General features: G+C 40.0%; 1 protein-coding gene across 1 annotated transcript in view; it reads left to right on the top strand.

Moving 5' to 3' along the window:
* Nucleotides 1-20054, top strand: part of Sv2b (synaptic vesicle glycoprotein 2B) — a 186031-nt gene extending 165977 nt beyond the window's left edge. Inside the window, 4 exon segments of the mRNA XM_047539677.1 lie at nt 7402-7535; nt 9270-9470; nt 14442-14601; nt 17109-20054. Of these exon segments, the coding sequence (XP_047395633.1) occupies nt 7402-7535; nt 9270-9470; nt 14442-14601; nt 17109-17289 (676 nt within the window). The 3' untranslated portion in view covers nt 17290-20054.
* Nucleotides 20055-21830: the final 1776 nt, after the last annotated feature.

Here is a 21830-nt window from a genome sequence, read left to right on the forward strand (position 1 = left end):
TTTTGGTCATTGAAAATGGGATTGCTTTCCCCTATCAACTACTTGCATATGTTATTGCAAATAAATATCATTTTTATTGATATTACTTATTTTTATTATTATTAATTATTATTACTTATTGTTATTAGTTTATTTAATCCTATTGATTTTTAGATACTTAACTTTATGTCTGATTGAGCTCTTTTATTCATTCTAACAGTTTTCCTCATTATTGTTATATAACCTCACCCTCTGTAAATATCTATTGTTTGGTGCCTTCTCTCTTTTTTTAATGGATATATTTCAAAATAGCAGAGACTGGAGAATGATACAAACAACTCTATTCAGAGCATCAAGCTTTATAAAATATATGATACGTTTACTTTAGATTTTAAAATAGATTAAGCTCATGGTGTTAACTTTCTTTCTTTTCTTTTTATGTTTTGTTTGTTTTTTGGTGCTGGGGATTGGACCCAGGGCTTCCACCTGCCAGGCATGAGATCTACCTCTGAGCACATCCCTAGCCTATTGTGTTAACATCCTTGATACTCTTCTTCTTCCTCTCTAGTCCCTGTTTTCATGAAGTGGTGCTTTACCTTCATGCATACTTTTGTACTTTTCTCAGATATTTATATGATTGTAACATTGCACTATAGTCTTTTGCATTTTTCAAATTTAGATAAACATTATACTGTTACCTATGCCTATTATTAGTATATAAATTCTTCAATTTGTTTTTGTATAATTTAGGATTTTGAGAATTCTCTGTTAGCATTACTGCATAACTTATTTTAATTTCATTACATGCATATTCCATAATGTATTTGTCTGTTCTTTTGAAGGACATTTAATAATTATGACTTTTTTGCTACAAATAATGATGCAAAAAGTATTCTTATGAAAACCTTGTCTAGTTTTATATACTTAGAAGTGTAATTTTTGAGTGGAGGATCTTTTGGCACACATATGTTCTCATGAGAAGGTTTGATATGGTCTTTTTTTTTTCCTTTTTACTTTTTTTGGTGTGTGTTGTTGGGGATTGAACCCCAGGGCCTCATACATGCCAGACAGGCACTCTACCACTGAGCCATATCCCCAGCTCTCTCTCTCTTTGTGAATTTTATTTTGAGAAGAGTCTCAACTAAGTTGCTGAGGCTGGCCTCGAACTTGCCATCTCTGGCCTCAGTGGTCCTAAGAAGCAGGGATTATAGGCGTGCACCACTGTGCCCCAATTTACTATATCCTTATCTTTGTTTTTCTGTATGTAACATTTTTTTTTCTCTTGCCCCTTTCAAGATTTTCCTTTTGTATTTGATATTTAATTGTTTGCTTATCATATGCTTGATCCTCCCTTTCCTTCTTCTGGTATTTGCTCTGCTTGAAGTTCTCTGAGTTTCTTGGATTCACTGACCTGTTTCATGACTTTAGGAAAACTCTGCTGTTGTCTCTTCAAACCATTTCTTCTGCCAAATTCTCTCTTTTCTCTCTTAATTTCAATTGCACCTATGTTAGTCTGTTTGATATTTTCCTGTAGCTGTTAGGTGCTCTTTTCTGATCTGTCCTTATTTTTCCTTTTTGTGTTTTAGTTTTGGTAATTTCTCTGGAATTATGAATAATTTCAGTAATTCCTTCCTTACCTATGAGGAATCTACTGATGAATTCAGCAAATGCATTCTAATCTCAGTTACTGCACTTAAATTTTTTCTAGCATTTTTGTTTGATCCCTTCTTAGAATTTGCATTATTCTGCTTTAAATCCTCAGAAGTCATGCATGTTATCTACCTTTTCTTTTACGAATTACCATATCAGTAATAATATATTAAATTTCCTACCTGATGGTTCATGAGTCTTGTGTTTTAATGACTGTGCCTTGATGTCATGCTGTTTATTCTGCTTCTTTATGTGTTTATAATTTTTGTTTGCATGCAGATAGCATGCACAGGACAATCACGATGCAGAAGTGAGTGCTCCTCCTCCTTTGCTAGGTTTCTGAAGTGTGTGGGGATGTGAGTCCATCTAGTCAGTAGTGAGTGTGGTTTGGATTTTGTTATAACTATGATTACCTCAGAAGCTTGTGGGACTTTCTTTTGTTTATTGAGATTTAATTTACAGACAATTAAATTCATGCTTTTTAGTGTACAGTTCTGTGAGTTTTGACAAATGCATGTGGTTATGTAACCACCACCAAAGCAAGATGCAGAACAGGGCCATTACTCCCCAGATTTCCTTGCGCCATTTTGTACTCATTCCTTCTCCAACTCCTAGGCCTTGGTAGCCCAATGATCTTCTGTATGTCTAGAGATGGAATCATACCATAGGAAATCTTTGGAACTTGCTTCTTTTACTTAGCATAACAATTTTGGGATTTACCCATGTTGCTGCAAGAATAGAAGTTATTTTTATTGTGGAGCCAGTATTTCATGATAACATGTACCACTGAATGTTGATTTTCCATTCATCAGTTTGAAGGGATGTGGGATTGTTTCCAGATTTTGGCAAAGTTAGTGTTTGACTTAGGATGTATATAACTATATATGTGAATGTGTTCTACTATTTTTTCTAATGCTATTTTAGTCATTGCCTTTTTTCATGTTATTTTTTTTCTTTTTTTAACGTTGTTTGATTCATTCTGTTATTTTTCCCCTTCCCCCCACCCCTGCCACCCCTCATTTCCCTCTATACAGTCCTTCCTTCCTCCATTCTTGCCCCCTCCCTAACCCTAACTCTAACCCTAACACTAACCCCTCCCACCCCCCATTATGTGTCATCATCCACTATTAGTGATATCATTCGTCCTTTGGGTTTTGAGATTGGCTTATCTCACTTAGCATGATATTCTCCAATTTCATCCATTTGCCTGCAAATGCCATAAATTTATCATTCTTTATGACTGAGTAATTCCATTGTATATATATATACCACAGTTTCTTTATCCATTCATCAATTGAAGGACATCTAGGTTGGTTCCACAATCTGACTATTGTGAACTGAGCAGCTATGAATATTGATGTGGCTGTATCTCTGTAGTATGCTGATTTTAAGTCCTTTGGGGATAGGCCAAGGAGTGGGATAGCTGGGTCAAATGGTGGTTCCATTCCAGTTTCTGAGGAATCTCCACACTGCTTTCCAGAGTGGCTGCACTAATTTGCAACCCCACCAGCAATGTATGAGTGTACCTTTTTCCCCACATCCTCTCTAACACCTGTTGTTGCTTGTATTCTTGATAATTGCCATTCTAATTGGGGTGAGATGGAATCTTAGGGTAGTTTTGATTTGCATTGCTTCTTATTACTAGAGATGTTGAACATTTTTCCATATGTTTGTTGATTACTTGTATATCTTCTTCTGTGAAGTGTCTATTCATTTCCTTAGCCCATTTGTTGATTGGATTATTTGCATTCTTGGTGTAGAGTTTTTTGAGTTCTTTATAGATAATGGAGATTAGTGCTCTATCTGAAGTATGATTGGCAAAGATTTTCTACCACTCTGTAGGCTCTTTCTTCGCATTGCTGATAGTTTCCTTTGCTGAGAGAAAGCTTTTTAGTTTGAATCTATCTCAGTATTGATTCTTGTTTTTATTTCTTGTGCTATGGGAGTCCTGTTGAGGAAGTCTGGTCCTAAGCCGACATGTTGAAGCTCTGGATCTACTTTTTTCTTCTATAAGATGCAAGGTCTCTGGTCTGATTCCGAGGTCCTTAATCCATTTGAGTTTAGTTCGTGCATGGTGAGAGATATGGGTTTAGTTTCATTCTGTTGCATATGGATTTCCAATTCTCCCAGCACCATTTGTTGAAGAGGCTATCTTTTCTCCATTGCGTATTTTTTGGCCCCTTTGTCTAGTATGAGAAAATTGTATTTATTTGGGTTTGGTTCATGTCCTCTATTCTGATCACCTTTCTATTTTGGTACCAATACCATGCCATTTTTGTTTTGCTTGTAGTAGAGTTGAAGATCTGGTATTGCGATACCCCTGCTTCACTCTTTCTGCCAAGGATTGCTTTAGCTATTCTGGGTTTTTTATTCTTCCAGATGAATTTCATAATTGCTTGCTCTATTTCTAGTCATTGCTTTTATCTTCATTATTTTCCTTTTATATTGTGTTCTGTCTTGAAATTCTGCTTGGTTATTATTTTCAAAAGCAATACATATGTTAAGATATTGAAAAGAGATAGCCATGAGGTATCGTGATTTTAGTACTTGATAGTCTATGTATAAGAGAAGGAGACAGGAAGTAGGATTTACCAGTAGATCCATTGAAACACAAGAAAGCTATCTCCTTAGAGTATATGATTGACACTGTCACTCGGTTTCCTATCATAGACATTTTCTGGGTTTTCCTGAAATAATATTTCAGTATTGGGAAAGACAACCATCTCCTAAGTCCACTCATTGTCCACTTCCTGAGTCCACTTCTCAATCACAGAATCATAAAATAAAACTGGAAAAAGCCATCTCCATGCCCCCATTTTGTAGATTCTTAAGTGAAGGCCTAGGGAAGAGAGTTGACTTGCCCAAGATCTCTTAGTGGTCAAGTCCTAAAAGTGGGACTTAGTTTTTGGAGAGGGCTATTGGACCTGAGAAAAAGGTCTGATACCTATGTGTGTAGAATGTACCCAGTTATACAGAGTATCAGACAAGAATTTACTTTCTCCATTCTTTAAGGAAATTAGGTCCAAGCATATATTTTCTGAAGTGAATGATCCTTTTGTTTGTTTTAGGAACTGATAAGAATTAACATGTGAGAGACTGGAGCTCCAGTTCTTTTCCAAAGGACTCTATTTCATTGCACTGTGCCTGCAGGGATTATTGTAGTAGAATATGAATGAATGTGGACTTCCAGGAAACATATCCATTATTTTCCCTGAAAACTGATGTAATGTATGTGAAAGTGAATTCTCTACTTAAAAAAGAAGGCAATTAAAGGATACTATGTAAGTTAGCTTTTCATAGCTGTGACAAAAATACCCAACAAGAACAACTTAGAGGAGGAAATGTTTATTTTGGGTTCGTAGTTTCAGAGGTCTCAGCCCATGGTCGGATGAGTTCATTTGTCTGGGACTGAGGTAGGGCAGAATGTCATGGAGGGAGGGTGTGGTGGAGAAAAGCTGCTCAGCTCATGGCAGGTGGGAAGCAGAGAGAGAGAGAGAGAGAGAGAGAGAGAGAGAGAGAAGAGAGAGAGCGCGAACACAAGAGATCAGGGACAGATACAGTCCAAGGTCATGCACCCAGGGACCTACTTTCTACAACCATGTGCCATCTGGCCATAGTTGACACCCAGCAGCTCATTCAAATTATTAATCTATCAAATGGATTAATTCACTGATGAGGTTACAGCTCTCATAATCCAACCTTTTCCCTCTGAACATCGCTACATTGCCTAACACATAAACTTTGGGGGGGTGGGGATATTAAAGATCTAAACCATAACAGGTTTATAGAACATGCCTTTGTTTTTGTACCTGTTGTTCTCTCTGCCTGGAATCATCTTCCTTGTCTCTGTTTCTAGAACTTTTCTTGTCTTTCAGGTAAGTTACCTCATGCCTTGTCCAATTGGATCACAAGTACTCCCATTGAAGTGATTAGATTGTGTACTTCTAGCTTGATACTTATCACACTACATTTTAATTGTAGTTTTTTCATTATCTCTTAATTAGACTGAGTTTCTGGAGGGTGTTAGCACAAACCTGAAATACAATAACTAGATAATTGGGACTTCGGCCAAGTTCAGCTCCTTTGTTGGACTAAGCATTGGGCCTGTAGGTAACTGAACGAAGTTCTTGTAATACTAATTCTATCATTCTCCAATGGCTCTGAGTCCTTAAAAGGAAAGTTTCACAAGATACTTATCCTTTGGCTAATTTTTCATTCAGACTCTGAACTCTCTTCAATTAAGAATCTTGGACCAGTTCACTACATAAGATATTGGGAGAGATGATTTATATAAAGATTCATAAAATATGTGTTGGCCCTTTCTCCTTTCATCTCTTCCCTTATAACTTTGGCTTTTAATAACCCACTTGGAGATACATTTTAAGATCTGCCCGCATCAGACTCATTTATGATTTATAGCTCTGCTTTCTCACCCACCCTTGGAAGAATATTAAATTATCACTGAAGGCCACATTGCCAGCCTATTATTATATTAAAGAGAAGGATATATTAAGAAAGGCAAAGGCCAGAGACAGTCTCCAGGAATAACTGTCCTGAGTAAACACATATGGCATGCAAATTTGAAATCCCAAGCATCTTCCTAAAATAAAGGCTTACCAATTAGTTTTTCTAAGGAAATCTGAAGAGTACATGACAGTGTTTGGAGGCCCCTGTTTAAAAGCCTGTGTAGCAAATTTGACCCAAAGAAAAATTATTCAAAATAATTTGGTTTTTTAGACCAATGATTTTCAAACTTTTGTAAGTACTATAATGGTCTGTTGCCTCTGAAGATTATCATTCATAAGGTCAGGTTAGAACATAGGAAGCCATATCTTTAATAATAACCTCCTCCTTTTTCTGATATAAGTGGTCTGGGGATCTCCCTTTGATAAACACTTGCTCTTCTTGGATGGGAGGTTGTTTTGCAGAAGCTAATTTCAGATGATTCTAGGTAAAACCTCTGAGTAGAACACTATGTGGCAAGACAGGTACTGGCCGTCATGTGTGGTTGGGAGTGAATTATCTTGGAGCCTAAAAGACAGTGACCCTCAGGTCTCTGCCCTCTCGATCCCTGTGATTCCACTGTGTCACAGTTTTCTGTTGCTTGTTTCTTCACCAGTTAGACCAAAGGGCAGGGATGGTGTCTTCCACTCTGTGTTAACAGCACCCTGTCCCATGATAAGCAAGTGTTTGCAGAAGACTGAATATATAAATGAGTGAACAATGAATGGGAACGGCTTGTGATTATTCACAAATGGAGTTATAGCCAGAGACAAGGCTTGCGGCCTAAAAAATTTGACCAAGCAAAAGGAGATGTTAATGTATGTGAGGTAGATTTTTAAATGTGATATTTTTCTTGCTAAGTTAATGTAGAAATTGGAATAATGTAAGAGGATCCCAAATGTGGCTGGACCTCATGATCATCTTGGTGCCTTACTCCCTTATTAACTGAGTTTTTAAAAGTGAAAAAGTAATATGCACACTTGATATAAAGTGAAACTTAAGTTAATCTTGTGGACTTACATTTCAGAACACCAGGTTTGTGCACAGCACCCCCTACAGACCTGGACTAGACCCCAACTTCTGCAGTTCTGAAGGCCTTCCCCACTAATTGACTAAACAGCTAAGAAATGCAGAAATGATCTGGGTCGAACGAAACATTCCAGCATTTTTGTCATGTGGTTCTTGTTGTGCCTTTCTGTATTTCCCATTTTGGTCTCAAGTCTTTTTTTTCTTGGATGAATTACTCAGAGCCTAACATCTCTCCCACAGGTTCACAAAGATGTACTTTAAACATGTACTCTTCGAGGACACATTCTTTGATGAATGCTATTTTGAAGACGTTACATCTACTGATACCTATTTTAAAAACTGCACCATTGAATCAACCGTCTTTTATAACACAGGTAAGAAGGTGGGTGGAGTTGGGGGGAAGGCAGCAGGGGTGGACCAGTGTTAGCTAAGAACCAGCGTGCTCAGTCATAAGCTTCAGGAGGAGTGAAGTATTTGTAGATGCCAGTGCCAAGCCTCAGGGAGGAGAAATGGGCTCTAACCCAGGGATGGCACAAATTAGGTACATAGCCATCACCAAACATTTAGTTTATCTTTGTTTTTATCACACAAAAAGTTGAAAACCAAAGTTCTGGCCAAGTGTTCCCTGATGGTATACACTAAGGCCCTTTGGTAGGAACAAAGTGTGACACCAATAACAATCAGCATTCCCAGAGGACTGCATTTTATGCACAAAATATTCTTGTCTAATTGGAAACTTGCACAATTCAAAACTCAGTTTTCATGATTAATAGATGAGAAGGGAAAATTACCTTTGCTCAAATTTTGAGCATAAAGCAAGATGCTAAGAATGTTTTAGGACCATACTGTTTTAGATTTTCATGATTAAAAAAAAAAACACAAAATTCGACTCCTCTACTACTCCTCATTACTTTTACTACTCTCATCATTAAAATTAATAACATATCCAGTAGAGCTGGAACATAAGGAAACCATCTGTGCTTTACCAGGGGCCTTACCCACTCATCTCAGTTGAGAAATATACTATCATTACCCCACTTATAGTTAGGGAAACTCAGACTTCAGCAACTTGCTCAAGGCCACAGTTAGTCAGACGGAGGATTTGGGATCCATTCCTCAAATACCTGGCTCTGAAGCCTGTGATCTTTCCACCAAACTACTTGCACCTTGTCCAGATCAATGCCTTCTCCCCAGCACCAGCATCAAAGAGTAGTTTATGTAGGAGCATCTGTCCCCTCTGCGATACCAGCCTCAAAATTCAATGTCTGGCCTTCCAATACCCCTCAGTCTCTTATTAACCTGTTATGAGACTTATTTTTCTGAATTTCCTGTTAGTCTGAATTTAAAACAATAATGATGAGTTTCAGAAATCGACTATCATTAAAAACATGCGTGTCCTTTAATTCTTTCATGTTTTAATGATGCCTCTTCATTCACATACTCCTAACACAAGGGTTTTGCGAACACTTGTAGTCAGAAAATGTCAGAGCTGGGAGAAGCACTGGAGATAATCAGGTATAAGCCTCCAATTTTGTAGGTGCAGTTTCAGGGAGGTTCAAGAGGGTTAGTGGCAGGGTTGGCTCCTTAAATTCAGGTGTCCAGGGAGTCTATTTAACTCCCTTTCTGTTAGGACAACTTGTCTTTGAAGGTGTCAGAAGATATGTGAACTGTTTTCAAAGGAAATGGTTTTCATTTTGAAGAACATGCAGTTCCTGCACAGACTCCAGCAGGGGCTCTGGATGGATGGCTCAATGTGGACCTAACCCTCTGTGTTCTGCTTGCCTAAGCCAGGTAGCCTCAGAGGAACGGTTCAGCCTCTGTGACTCTCGGTGTCACTCAGTTGGTATAAAAAGGACTGTTATCCAGCTGGGGAGAGGATGCATTTTTACATGTTCCTCACATTAACATCAGTTTTATTTCTCCTTGTGGTGATTGGAATAGGTCATTGATTTCTGAACGTGCCTCTCCTCATCCACACCTGGCTACACATTGCCTTGACTCTGAGGTCACAGCCTGCCCACAGGAGGGGCCTAACTTCAGCTCTGCCTCTGTCCCTCTCCCCAACTCCCCTCCACTCGCATGAACCAAAGGTTTTCTTCTCTTTCCAGACCTCTACAAGCATAAGTTCATCAACTGTCGGTTCATCAACTCCACCTTCTTGGAGCAGAAGGAGGGCTGCCACATGGACTTCGAGGAGGACAACGACTTCCTGATTTACCTCGTCAGCTTCCTTGGCAGCCTGTCTGTCTTGCCTGGGAACATCATTTCTGCCCTGCTCATGGATAGAATCGGAAGGCTCAAGATGATAGGTGAGTTGTTAGGGTGTCCCATCTGAACTCGCCTGGGCTGGTCCAGTGGCTTTCAAGCACCCCATGGCAATGGGGTGTTTCTTTAATTTAAAGAAAGGTCGCCCAGGAACCCAAACAGGACAAGGCTGAATCTGGTTTGGTTGAGCTGAGGAGGTGCACCTGTAGAAGTCCAGGGTTCTGTGGAAGGAGTCTGAGAGCTCTGGTGCAGGAGAGGGACTCTGTCATTTTCAGGTTGAGAAATTCTGTGGCACTCACTCATTCTGTTAGCACTTCAATGTGAATAAGAAATATACCTGCCCTACCTGTGGTCATAAAAATATTTTTAAAAATGTGTAAAATGCTCTTAAATGATGACTTGATGATCTAACATAAATCGGATTACTTTGGTTATTTAATAGTAATGATTGGACTTTGGAGTTGGACAGACCCATGTTGAAATCTTACCACCCAGTGACTGTTAGATGAGAACATATTCTTTTCTCTGGGTTTCAGTTTCTTAGCTGTTGGAGTTTATGAGGATTGAACATAATGTACCCCAAGCATTTACAATGTGTGGCACATGGTAGGCTCTCAAAATGGTAGCTATATTCATACAGGCCTTGGTTCCACCAGGAATTGCAGTCATTTGTTACAGAAACATAATGGTATGCATGATAAACATGAAACAAAATGTATACATTGAGGACCAGGCAAAACGTGTATTAGAATACACACATCCCAGTGGTCGGGGGTGGGGGCAGGAGACACATTAATAAAAATGCCATTAAGGATTTGCCCTAGGGATATAGTTGATCAGAAATTAATACCAAGCTTCCTAGTACCAAAACTCAAAGGGAAACAAAATAAATCACATAATCATTATATTGGAGAAAAGAAAATTGGTCAGGTGTTCAGGAGAAGGAAATCTTTTTCTGGCGTTTGGCTCATATTGAATATTATTATGATAAATAGTAGCACGAATATTCCAAGCGGTGAGCACAAGAAGTGCCTGTGACTTCAAGCTTTTAGTCTTGTGGGGAGGGTGAGCTGTCTCTGCTAGAGACAGTGCCCTGGCTAGTTCTGAAGCCCCTGAGGGAAGGGATGGGGACTTACTCTTTTCTGAAACGCCCATGCCCAGCACCTGCCTGTCTTAAGAGTTGACACTTGGTCATGTGTCAATGAAGACGGCCTCTTTCCTGCATCAGCTAGAGGTACTTAGCTCTCAGCAGAGGGCACCACAGGTGGCATCCTGTCAGAGTCAGGTGGCTGTCTCTTTCAAAATTAGCTTTATGAGTTTGTGGACATTCTTTTATGTTCCTGAGCTTGCTTTTCATAGTTACTAAATAATCTATATGCTCCACTGAGATAATGAGAGCAGGTGTGCAACACTTCTGCACTTGACCACTGGACTTGAGCCCAGAGCCCAACGCTGCCTCCTTTGCCCAGGTCCTCAAGTAGCTGAGGAAGGTCTGGGAAGGCAGGGATGCAGGGATGGGGTTGGTTCTGCTCTCAGCGGATGCAGGAGGAAGCTGGGTGCAGGGGACAGGCAGGGCATCAGGACGGCTGCTATCCTTCTCCCTGCCATCAAAGCCTTCTAGTCATCATCCCAGGCCACACTTGATTCCTTTTTTTTTTTTTTTGCGGTGCTGGGGATTGAACTCAGGGCCTTGTGCTTGCAAGGCAAACTCTGTACCAACTGAGCTATCCCCAGCCCCACACTTGATTTCTTTATAGAGCATGCTAAAGCTGTGCTCCCAGATTAGAGCTCTAGAACTGCTACTTAGTCGTTCTTTATATCCTACTCCTATTAGAGTATCTATTTTGTTTCTGAGCTAGATAGCAAGCTCATTTAGAGCTCAGACAGTGCCTCTCGTCTCTGTACCCTGAGTCGTTAGGAAGAAACCTGACTCCCAGTGGGTCAGCTGTGATATTCTCAGTGCACAGTGAATACTAGATGCTCATAAATATCCATTCTGTGTTGTCATGATGGGACATGGCGAACTGCTTTGAAACAGCATTTTCCATGCCCCTCAGACCAAGCCCACCATAGAATCAGCAGAGCAGCTTTGTCCAGCTCACTCTGCTGGGCTCTTTTCTGGGTGTAAGTTGCTTCTTGAGAACAGCAGTTTTCCTAATGAGGCTGTTACCCACTCATTCATTCAATAAACATTTATTTATGCAGTACTTACTCTCTGCCAGGCTGTGTGGGAAGTGAGACTGGAATGGTAATTGAGATAGTTAATATCTCTGAGCTAAAAGAGCAAATGATAGATTGGGAGAGACAGACATAAGCTAGAAATTTCATTTAACACTCTGAAATGCTTATTATGGGTCAGGCTGTGTTCCAAGCATTTTATAATTATTAATACATCAAGCCCTTGCCATAACCCTCGGAGGTAGGCACTACTTTTATAACATTACAAATGGGGAAATGAGACAGCACAGAGAGGTTAAGTGACTCATTGAGGGTCACACAGGTGGTAAATGGTGAAGCTAGAATTTGAACTCAAACCTCTTAACTACAAGGGGAATAATTATGGAAGTGGGAGGACAGTGGGTCATAGGGACCTACAGCAGGAACAACTAACATGGTTGAAGGTCAGGAGAGGCCTCCCTATCACTTGACTTATTTGATGATGATGTTTTATACTCAACGAATTTTTGTCAGCATTTATTGTATGTCAAGCTCCATGCTGGCCCCTTTGAGGGCTGCTTGTGTGTAGAGGGCATTGTTCTCATGCACTTGTGGTCCATAGGTGCCAGTCTCCTCCCCTTCTAGTTCTCTCCTAGCCATTGGGAAAGAGGCCATAGGCCCCTACTCACAGCCCCACCTTCCCAGGGTGGGCAGAATCCAAGTGGACAGTTAGCATTTCCCAGCTCATCAGTAAGCTGTGGTACTAGTCTTGCAGCCCCTGGTCTGAGGCTGATCCAGGTGAGGCATTTCTCATGAAGTACATACCAGCCCTCTGGGTTCCTGGCAGCCAGAGCCCATCTTTCTCCACAGCCCCAATGGCTGCTGGGAAATGATGCCCTGCCTTCCCACTGGCTATTTGAGATCTGCCTTCCTACCTCCTCTCCAGCTCTGTTCCTGGTCTGCAACCTGTTCTGCCACACCCTGTGCCCACCAAGAACTTCCCGAGCTCCCAGGTGGACTTACTGGATTTGACCCAGTTTTCTTTTGAGGAGATCTCTCATCATTAGCTTGATCAGCTGGAGTCCTGAAAAGGATTCATCCCCACTTGTTCCGAGGAAGAGACTGTATTGATGGGTGGCTTTGGACACACTGACTGTGTTTTCAGAAAAATAAGGCAGCTAGGCAAACCAGGCACCAGCAGAACAAGGAGAGTTGCCAACCCTATAGGAGCAGGGGCAAGGGGAGAAATCACAGTAAAAGAGCCCAGCAGGGGCTGGAACCTCAGGGGAAGAACCACCTGGGAGGAGCCATGGTCCTGAGGGATGAGGCCACTGCCAAACAAACAAACAACAGAACAAAACCAGAAACCAAAACAAAAGTGGGGCTTTTCTAAGACAGAATGGGAGTTGAGGAAAAATACTCCTCCTCTTCTTGAAAGTGATAATGAGGTCCATCAGTCACCCTGGAACCCAGAGAGCAGAGGGATCTTGGGGTGGAGAGGAAATGGGAAGGGGAGAAGAAGCAGGACAGCCTTTCTTGAGGTTTCCTTTTGGTAGCCTGTCCCCACAGGAACGTAAGATCCATGAGTCTTTTTTTCTTTATTTGTTTAAATTTATTTTAAAAATATTTTTTAAATTAAAAAATTTAAAGTATTTTTAATCAACACATTTAAATTGTGTAATTTATGGGCTACAAAGCAATGCTCTGCTATACATATACAATGTGGCAAGATTAAATCAAGTGAATTAAGGTATTCATCACCCATACCTCTTATGTTTTGTGGAGAAACATTTGAAATTTAGTCTCTGTGATTCTGAGGTATATATGTTAGCATTAACTATCATCACTGTACTGTACAATAAATCTCTGAAGTTTCTGCTTCTGCCTAACTGAATTTGTATTCTTTGACCAACATCTCCCCAATGCACCCCCACTCCCCAGCACCTGGTAATGACTATTCTACTTTCTACTTCTGAGCTCCACATTTTGGATTCCACACTTAAGTGGGATCCTGTGGTATTTGTCTTCCTGTGTTATTTCACTTAACATAATGGCTTCCAGTTCCATTTGTGTTGCTGCAAATGACAGGGTTTCCCTCTTCTTTATTTTTATTTTTTTTTGTAAACAAATGGGGTACAACTTGTTTCTCTGGTTGTACATGAAGTAGAGACGTACCATTTGTGAAATCATACATTTTCATAGGGTAATGATGTTTGAGTCTTTCTGTTATTTTTCCTTCCCCCCACCCCTCCCACCCCTCCTTTTCCTCTTACAGTCCATCCTTCCTCCATTCTTGCCTCCCTTCTTTAAAGGGCTGAATGATACTCCATTATGCATATGCACCATATTTCCTTTACCCGTTCATTCATTAATGGGTATTTAGGTGGATTCTGTAGCTTTTCTATTGAGAATAGAGCTGGGATGAACATGGGCAGGTGCCTCTTTGACATATTGATTGCAAATTCAGAGTGGAGTTTTTTTTTTTTTTTTTTTTTGACTAATTTTTGTGTCTGTCAAGCTTCTTGAACAGTGTCTGGCATATAGTAGATTCTCAACAAATACCCCATCTCCACCCCCGCAAATCTTTTGGATTGAACTGTACTACAGGATGGCGATTTCAAAATCCTTCCTGGAGGTGAACTTTGGTAATCTGACCCATGCAGAAACCTCTGATGCCCTGGCTGGGATGCCATGGGAGGGTTCAGACTTTGTTCTCTCCATGTGGAAGATGAACCTAATACTTCAGGTAACCTGTCCAATTAGGTGTGCCTGTGAAGATGGAAAACAGATGGGTGACAGACAGTCTTGTTTAAGTCAGGGGCTTCATGTTGTTTTCTGCTTTTGACCTCTGTCCTCAGGTGGCTCCATGCTAATCTCAGCAGTCTGCTGCTTCTTCCTGTTTTTTGGCAACAGTGAGTCTGCAATGATTGGCTGGCAGTGCCTGTTCTGTGGGACCAGCATTGCTGCCTGGAATGCTCTGGATGTGATTACCGTGGAGCTGTATCCTACCAACCAGAGGTCAGTCCTTCCCTGGGATTTCCTTTTGGACTTGCTTGGACTTCTTTAGCCAGAAGTTCACCTGCCTCCTAAATCTTGCACTGTGCCTGACCATCTTGGTCTTCTGGTGCTCCATGCCCCAAACATCTCCTAAGTTATTGAGTTTCTCTGCATAAGGGCTGGCAAGGCCCAGAAATGGGCAGTCTGTGGCTTGATAGGATGGGGCAGGTGGCAAGAGGTAAAGGACAAGATCCAGCTACATCTAGGAGAGAAGATTAATATTGACCAATTAGCAAAACCTGTGCCATGCAATCCTCCAGGGAGGTGAGAACAAGCCTGCCCCTGGGAGATAAAGGGAAAAGGTGAACTAGAGTAACAAAGGGTGGGGAGCCAGGGGAGTGAAATAAAGGTGGGGATGAGGCGTGAAGGTACAGGACATCTGTGGAGAATATGTCAGGGAAGCCCAGGTTTTACTTTTATTTTGTACAAGCCACACGGGGAGAGGCCTAGTTTAAAGACACAGGGTCAAGGCCATTACTTAGTAGTTGTTTCTCCACATGGAGGGGGAATTGTGAATTTAAGGATAGAAGATAAGTGGTTCTATGACCAAAAAAGAATGTAAAGTAGTGTGGAAGGTAGGTAAATGAATTTCTGAAAAAAATACCTTAATAATATTCCCCAAATTAGTGACAGAGATCCTAAGATTTGGGTAGCTAAGGAAGATTACGACATAACATATTTGGAGCCCTTCTTCCCCAGACCAAAGAATATTAAGTTTTACAAAAGAAGGAGAAGGGCAAGAGGAAAGGGGGAAGAGAAAGGAGAAGGAGAGGAAGATGAAAATAAATGATCATTATTTGAATGGGATGTGATTTTACATTTAGAAAACTGAAGAGAATGAATTAAGAAACAACTAGAAACAAGAAAGTAATCTGGTTAGATGGTCAGCAATAAAACTACCTTAATGGCTTACAGGTTTTAAAACATATCAGAACAAGTTAAAAATGTAACTGAAGCTGAGTGGTGAGATCCTGCCTGTAGTCTTAGCAAGTCGGGAGACTGAGGCAGGAGGATGGCAAGTTTGAGGCCAGCCTGGACAACAAATTGAGAACCTCAGCAACTTAATGAGATCATCTCAATCAATCAATCAATAAATGATATAACTCAGTGGTTAAAGTGCTCCTAGTTTCACAATTTTCAGTACAAAAACAAAACAAAACAAAACAACAACAACAAAAAACCAATTGACAACAGAAATAATAAAATGCCTAGATATCAGTATGAAACACTTAGAGGAATAAAACCATAAAAACCATAAAACTCTACTAAGAGGTAAAAAAGACTTGTATATATTTATATATGTCAAGATATAACTTATTTTGGATAAGATGATTCAATCTCATGAAAAAGTCAAATTTTATTTAGTTTTTCTGTAACTTATGAGACTATTTCAGAATTCAATGAGATTTATTTCCCCTGGGATCTTGAATTTTATTTGGAAAAGTACATGTGAAAATAAATATATAAGAAAATTCTGAAGAAAAACATACTGGAATTGGAAGTTAATGATGATAAAGGTACAGAATGGTTCAATTATAGACAGAAATATAAAAAGAATTTTAAGTACAAAAATAGAACTGTATTCTTAAATTTTGGTATAAAAATAACACATTTTACTTCAATTGGGAAGCAGTGGTGTTGGGAATACTGTCTCTGTCTGGATGAGGTCATGGCAGGGACAAATGGTGAATAATAGTTATCATTGGGAAGTGTGATTGAGGGAAGGTAACTAGGATTAGGTTCTGCCCTGGGTGATAGAAACCCCCAAACCCCATGGCTTTGAGAAGGGAGACATTTCATTTTTCTCTTCTATAGAAATCTCCAACAGGCAGTTCAGGCTCTTTCTATGTTGTTCTTCTTGCCTGGACTTAATCACAGCCCAGGATGAGACCATCTGTGTTTTAGGAAATAAGATAGAAGGAAAAAAGACTAAGGAGAAAAAAACTTGGTCATGAGCTTAAGGAAGTTTCTTAGTAGCTGCCATTTGCTAGACCCCATTGGCTAGAACTAAGTCACATGACTACAGTCAGCAGCAAGGGATTCTGTGAAATGTAGTCTTACATTTGAAGAAATGGTATGGAGGAACAATTAGCAGTCTCCTAGGAGGAGGTGTTATTAAGGGAGAACAGTTACACTCTGTTTTGCAAATTTCTTTATTCACTTGGTATTTTACAATAAGCAAGTACTAATTATAAATATTTTAAGAAGAGATATATTTGAAAAGATAAAGAAAAAAACTTGAAGGCAATAATTCAAAACATTAATCATGGTGATTGCCTTGGATATTCTATTGTCTTTATATCATTCTGTATTTTTAAATTTGATTAAAGGAGAATATGTTGCTTTTATATTTAGGAAAAATGCCTCCACATCTTCTCTTCTTGCAACAAGGAAGAAAAAGAACCCTGTTTCATTCACCTAAAAAGGTCCAGAATTTTAGAATTATTTACTTTCCTCTTCTTTTGCAGGGCAACAGCCTTTGGCATACTCAATGGATTATGCAAATTTGGCGCCATCCTAGGAAACACCATCTTTGCTTCTTTTGTCGGGATAACCAAAGTGGTCCCTATCCTTCTGGCTGCTTCTCTGGTTGGGGGCGGCCTGATTGCCCTTCGACTGCCAGAGACTCGAGAACAGGTCCTGATGTGAACAACCTATGGAGAAAGGAAAGACCAAAAGAATCTTGTCCAAGACACTAAAATGCAGCCACACTTCCTACCTGTGATTGTCCACAGGACTCCTTGGATAGTACAGGAGGAGAAGTCGATTTTGAGATCCCTAGTTTAGGACTCACTTCAGTTGTCAATATGTTTGTTACTCAGGTGACTGATTTGGGGTGCCCTGAGCCACTCTTAGGATCCCAGAGTTGTGTACATGGCTTCAAGTCTCCCCAGCCCAAGGCAGGGGGAGGACCCTTCAGTGAATGCACACCTAAGCAAAGAGTGTGCATTTCCCTAAGTGAGGTGCAAGGACTTATTTACATTTCAAAAAGAATTTGAGGATGAGAAACATAAAGCTCCCAGGAGCTCAATGACCTAATGAATCAATTTGCCTCGAAGTTAGAAAGATCATGTTTTTACATTTGAAGGTACCACCTATCATATTTTCCATTTGAAAATTGGCACAATAGCATTGAAGATACTCTGATAAAGAAAACCAATATTTAAGCACTATCCATAGAAAGCGACCTTCCTCTGCTAAGTGTCCTCAGCTTTCCTTGATGATTAGGTGATACATTTAAGAATGACATTTATTGCTGTTTTGCTATTTAAAGAAATTTAATAGGATCGGTATTCTGTAACTAAGTTTGTATATAACTGTTTTGGGGTTTATTTGCAAATATTGCCAGCATTTTAGCCACATTTTGGAAGAACTTGGTGTTTGAGGTCCCAGGAAATTGGGTGCAATCAAATGAAATGCAAGCACAATTTCTTATAGCCATTTAACCTGCTGTTCAGAGGATGCACTTAGCAAATTAAGTGTGGTTTCATTTAATCCAGGCACTCTTATTCATGTGGGTAGAGAGGTTACATTTCTCTTCTACACAGATGACCTGTGAAGCTGAAGCTTACCATCTTCGGTACTGGTATTTGACTTAGTTTTCAATTAGAAACAACTCAAGACGAGTTCCTTGGCCTCTGGCACTTCCTTTGTAGGTGAGAATCAAAAAACATGGGGAGTTTGGGGGATGAGGAAACATAGCCACAGTTCTTCCAAGTGTGAATTCTTTGTTTGCTTTAGCAGTAAAACAGGATCCATAGTTGTTACAGTGGTTAGGTCCCATGAGACATGCTGCATGTTCTGGTTCAGAGCTTTTGAAACACAGGCCACTAACATGGGAATCAGGGAATATAGTGGAGTCCAGTGTATTTTCCTTCAGTGCTCTAAGAGAGAAGTTCCAGTTTGAGACATGAGAAGAGAGTGGGTGGGGTGAGGAATCCAGAGCAAACTCCTCTGGCAAGGGTCAGCAATAGACTGAAGTCTTGACTCCAAGGAAAAGGAGCAATTTATTTTTTTTTTTTAAATAGTCAGAACTGTCTAGCAGCAAAAGGGACAGTGAGCCCCATAGGGAATTCCTGCCACTGGAGGTGGACGTGCCCAGGCCAGGTGAGCAGCAGTCTGCAAGAATTTGCTGCAAAGTGCTTCACTTTCCCTCTCAGAAAGATCCAAAAGATTAAAACCGAATAATAATGACTGTGTTGAATGTTTCTTCCATTTTGGAAAAATGCTTAAGTCCTGCAATAGCTTCAGGCCATTTTTCTGTAATTCCATTAACAGGTCGATAGGGGGAAAGAATAAATTTTATGACACCTTTCCACCTTCAATTTGAGATCAGTCTTAATGGTTAAAATGTTTACTTTGCTTCTCTTATCCCACCTATTTAATTACTCCACCTTTGTGTGTGTGTGTAGGGGGAGTGTTTAAGGAAGACCAATTTTGATTTGACACCCTGATCCCCCCAACTGTATATATATATGTAAATATACCATCGTATTAATGTTTCTCTCAGTGTTTATAGGGTTAACTAATGTAATGCTAAGTTGATAATGACAGACTCTATGTAATATAGCTGTAATTACTATACTTTCCATATTCTTGTGATGAAATACAGTGGCTAGGATCATAAAAGAGAATTGTGCAGATCTGGAATTACAACATCTCTGGTGACATTGTTCTTCAACGGATAGTACAATTCAGTGAGCCGCAGCCACTAAAGAATGTACAAGACAGAGCTTGCATTCTAGTTAAGATGGATCTTGAAAATTTAAATTATGATTACTTTTTGAGTGCAGGGTGAATGCAATAATTCATGGTTAACTCTAATTGGCTTCCTGGCCCCAACTTTGGCATAATGGCTCCTTAAACCAACTACCTAACCAACCAGTGCAATTCCCATCTCATCCATCATGTGGGCATAGGTGAAGGGTGTACACACGGTGTGTAGTCTTTCCCCTTGGAGAGTTTCTGGCACTGGGACCTGGCTACTTCTTGTAAGTTGTCAATCCTGCTGAGATTAATGTGTCTTTAAAAATAGTCTCTGTGGCAGGACCTTGGGGGATAATGCACAACTTTGCTGACCATGTGTTTCTTTTTCATTTTGTGTTTTACCCTGAGAAACTCCCAATGGCATCCATGGAAGGGCAGAGGGACAATGTGTTCTTTCATTGAGCAAATCTGTTCATGGTTCGTGATGCATTTAATGATGCCCAGTTTGGGAGTAGTTACTTTTAACAGTCTCAACTGTATTGTGACATCTCCTGATGTTGATTTTTGATCTTTTGTTTTATTAAAAATAATTAGTGAAAGAGGTGTGTCTGTTTGTGAAGTTTGTAGCGTCTTAGCTTAAGATCATGTAATAAATAACTCCGTTCCCAGAGTTTCTTGGTATATGTTAGTTCATGAAAAAAATAAAAAATAAAAATAACTAATAAAGTCTTTAAGAACTGGGGTTAGAGATTGTTTCTAGGTCTTGTTTCTAAGATCTTGTCTGTACTCCTAAATTACCTGAATCATTTCCTTCAATTTTCTTATTTTCACATGGGGACCTTGAGAGGTGAGATGAAGTGACTGTGTCCACATGTGACACTGGCAGTGGTTATAAAGCCCATGCCACTGCTTGCTTATGTTCTGAACTGATCCCACAGTCACTGATATCTCACTATAGAGCCCCCTGCAGTGTTTTGAACTTGAGACAATATGGCCAATACTTACCCTCCACTCCTGAGACCATTGTTGAATATTCACTGGGCTGTTTTAACTAGAGAGTGTGGAAGGATCAGTATCAACATGGAAAGATTAGTATTTATCCATCCGTTTAGCCATTCCTTCCTTCCGTCACTCACTCATTCACTTTCTCCACAAATCCTCATTGAGTTCCTACCATGTGCCCATCTCTGTGCTAAGACCTGGGAATGGGGATAAAAAAAAAAAAAAACTGGTCACAATTTCTGCCCCCTGACTTGTTCTACTCATGGTGAGCAGGCAGGATGAATATTAAAGTTGTCATTTTAAATCCACAAAGTGCAATGACCTTACTGCTGGCAAAATGCACCTCTTGGTTGTCAGGGGATTCTTACTGCCTTGCCAGTCAGCTGTGGATTTCTGAATGTGGTTCCTTTCTCCAGTCTCTTTTCTTTAAGGAGTGTGCCAGTTTCTTATCTTTATAAACCAGATAAGGGAAACAATGCATTTGCTCATTTCCTATTGATTTAATCAGTTTTTATATAATGGATTTTGCAGAAGGTTTTTCAAGGAAGAAAAAACAGAGGCCAGGGATGCATACAGGACATTGGTTAGAGGGTGAGTCTCCCAATAGCCCTGGTAAGACATTTCTATCTCCACATCTGGTTTTTCTAGACAGCATCTGTACTGAGATAAGACTGATGCAATACTTGGGATTTGTGAGAATTAGGGGGAATGGCATTTAACTGAAAACCCACATAAACCTATACCTAGTATTTATAATAAGTTAAAGGGTGTTTCTCTCCTATAAAGAGAACCTAGAAGAAAGACAGCCATGGCTGTTATGGTTGCTCTGTGAGCTGATCGTTGGGAATACACTCATTCTACCTTCAGACATTTTGATCCTTCATTGAGATTGCCTCAAGGGCTGAGATGGCTGTTGAAGTTCCAGTCCTCAATCCCACAATTCAAGCAGAAAGCAGAAGACAGGGCAAGGAACAAATTGGCTTTACCTCCCACCTGAGCCGGTCTCTATGAAAACTGCTCTCCTGGAAGAACTTCCACATGCATATCCTTGACCTCCCTTTGTTGCAGAGAAGGCAGGGAAATGTGGTACTTAAGGAACATGGCCAACACTTCTACAAATCAAGGATCTTGGTACCAAGAGAGAAAGGGAGAAAGAACGGATGAATAAATGCTGAAATTTTGCATATATCAGAATCACCTGGCAGAGTTTCAAACCAGTGATTCTGATTGAGTAAATCTGGGGTGGGGTCTGAGAATTTGAATTTTTAACAATTTCCTAGGTGATATGGACGAGTTCAGCCTAGATCCACATTTTGAGTAGCACTGACAACCTGTCAAGAGGTGATACGTCGATTTGTTGGGTAAGTTCCATTGTTTCGATAACTTAACGTCAGACCAACCAGAAACTTACAAAAACTAGCAGTGTGTGAAAAATGATAACCATCTTATGAGGGTTCAAAGACTATCAGCTAGTACATTAG

The sequence above is a fragment of the Sciurus carolinensis genome, chromosome 2 (assembly GCF_902686445.1).
Source record: "Sciurus carolinensis chromosome 2, mSciCar1.2, whole genome shotgun sequence".
NCBI lineage: Eukaryota > Metazoa > Chordata > Mammalia > Rodentia > Sciuridae > Sciurus > Sciurus carolinensis.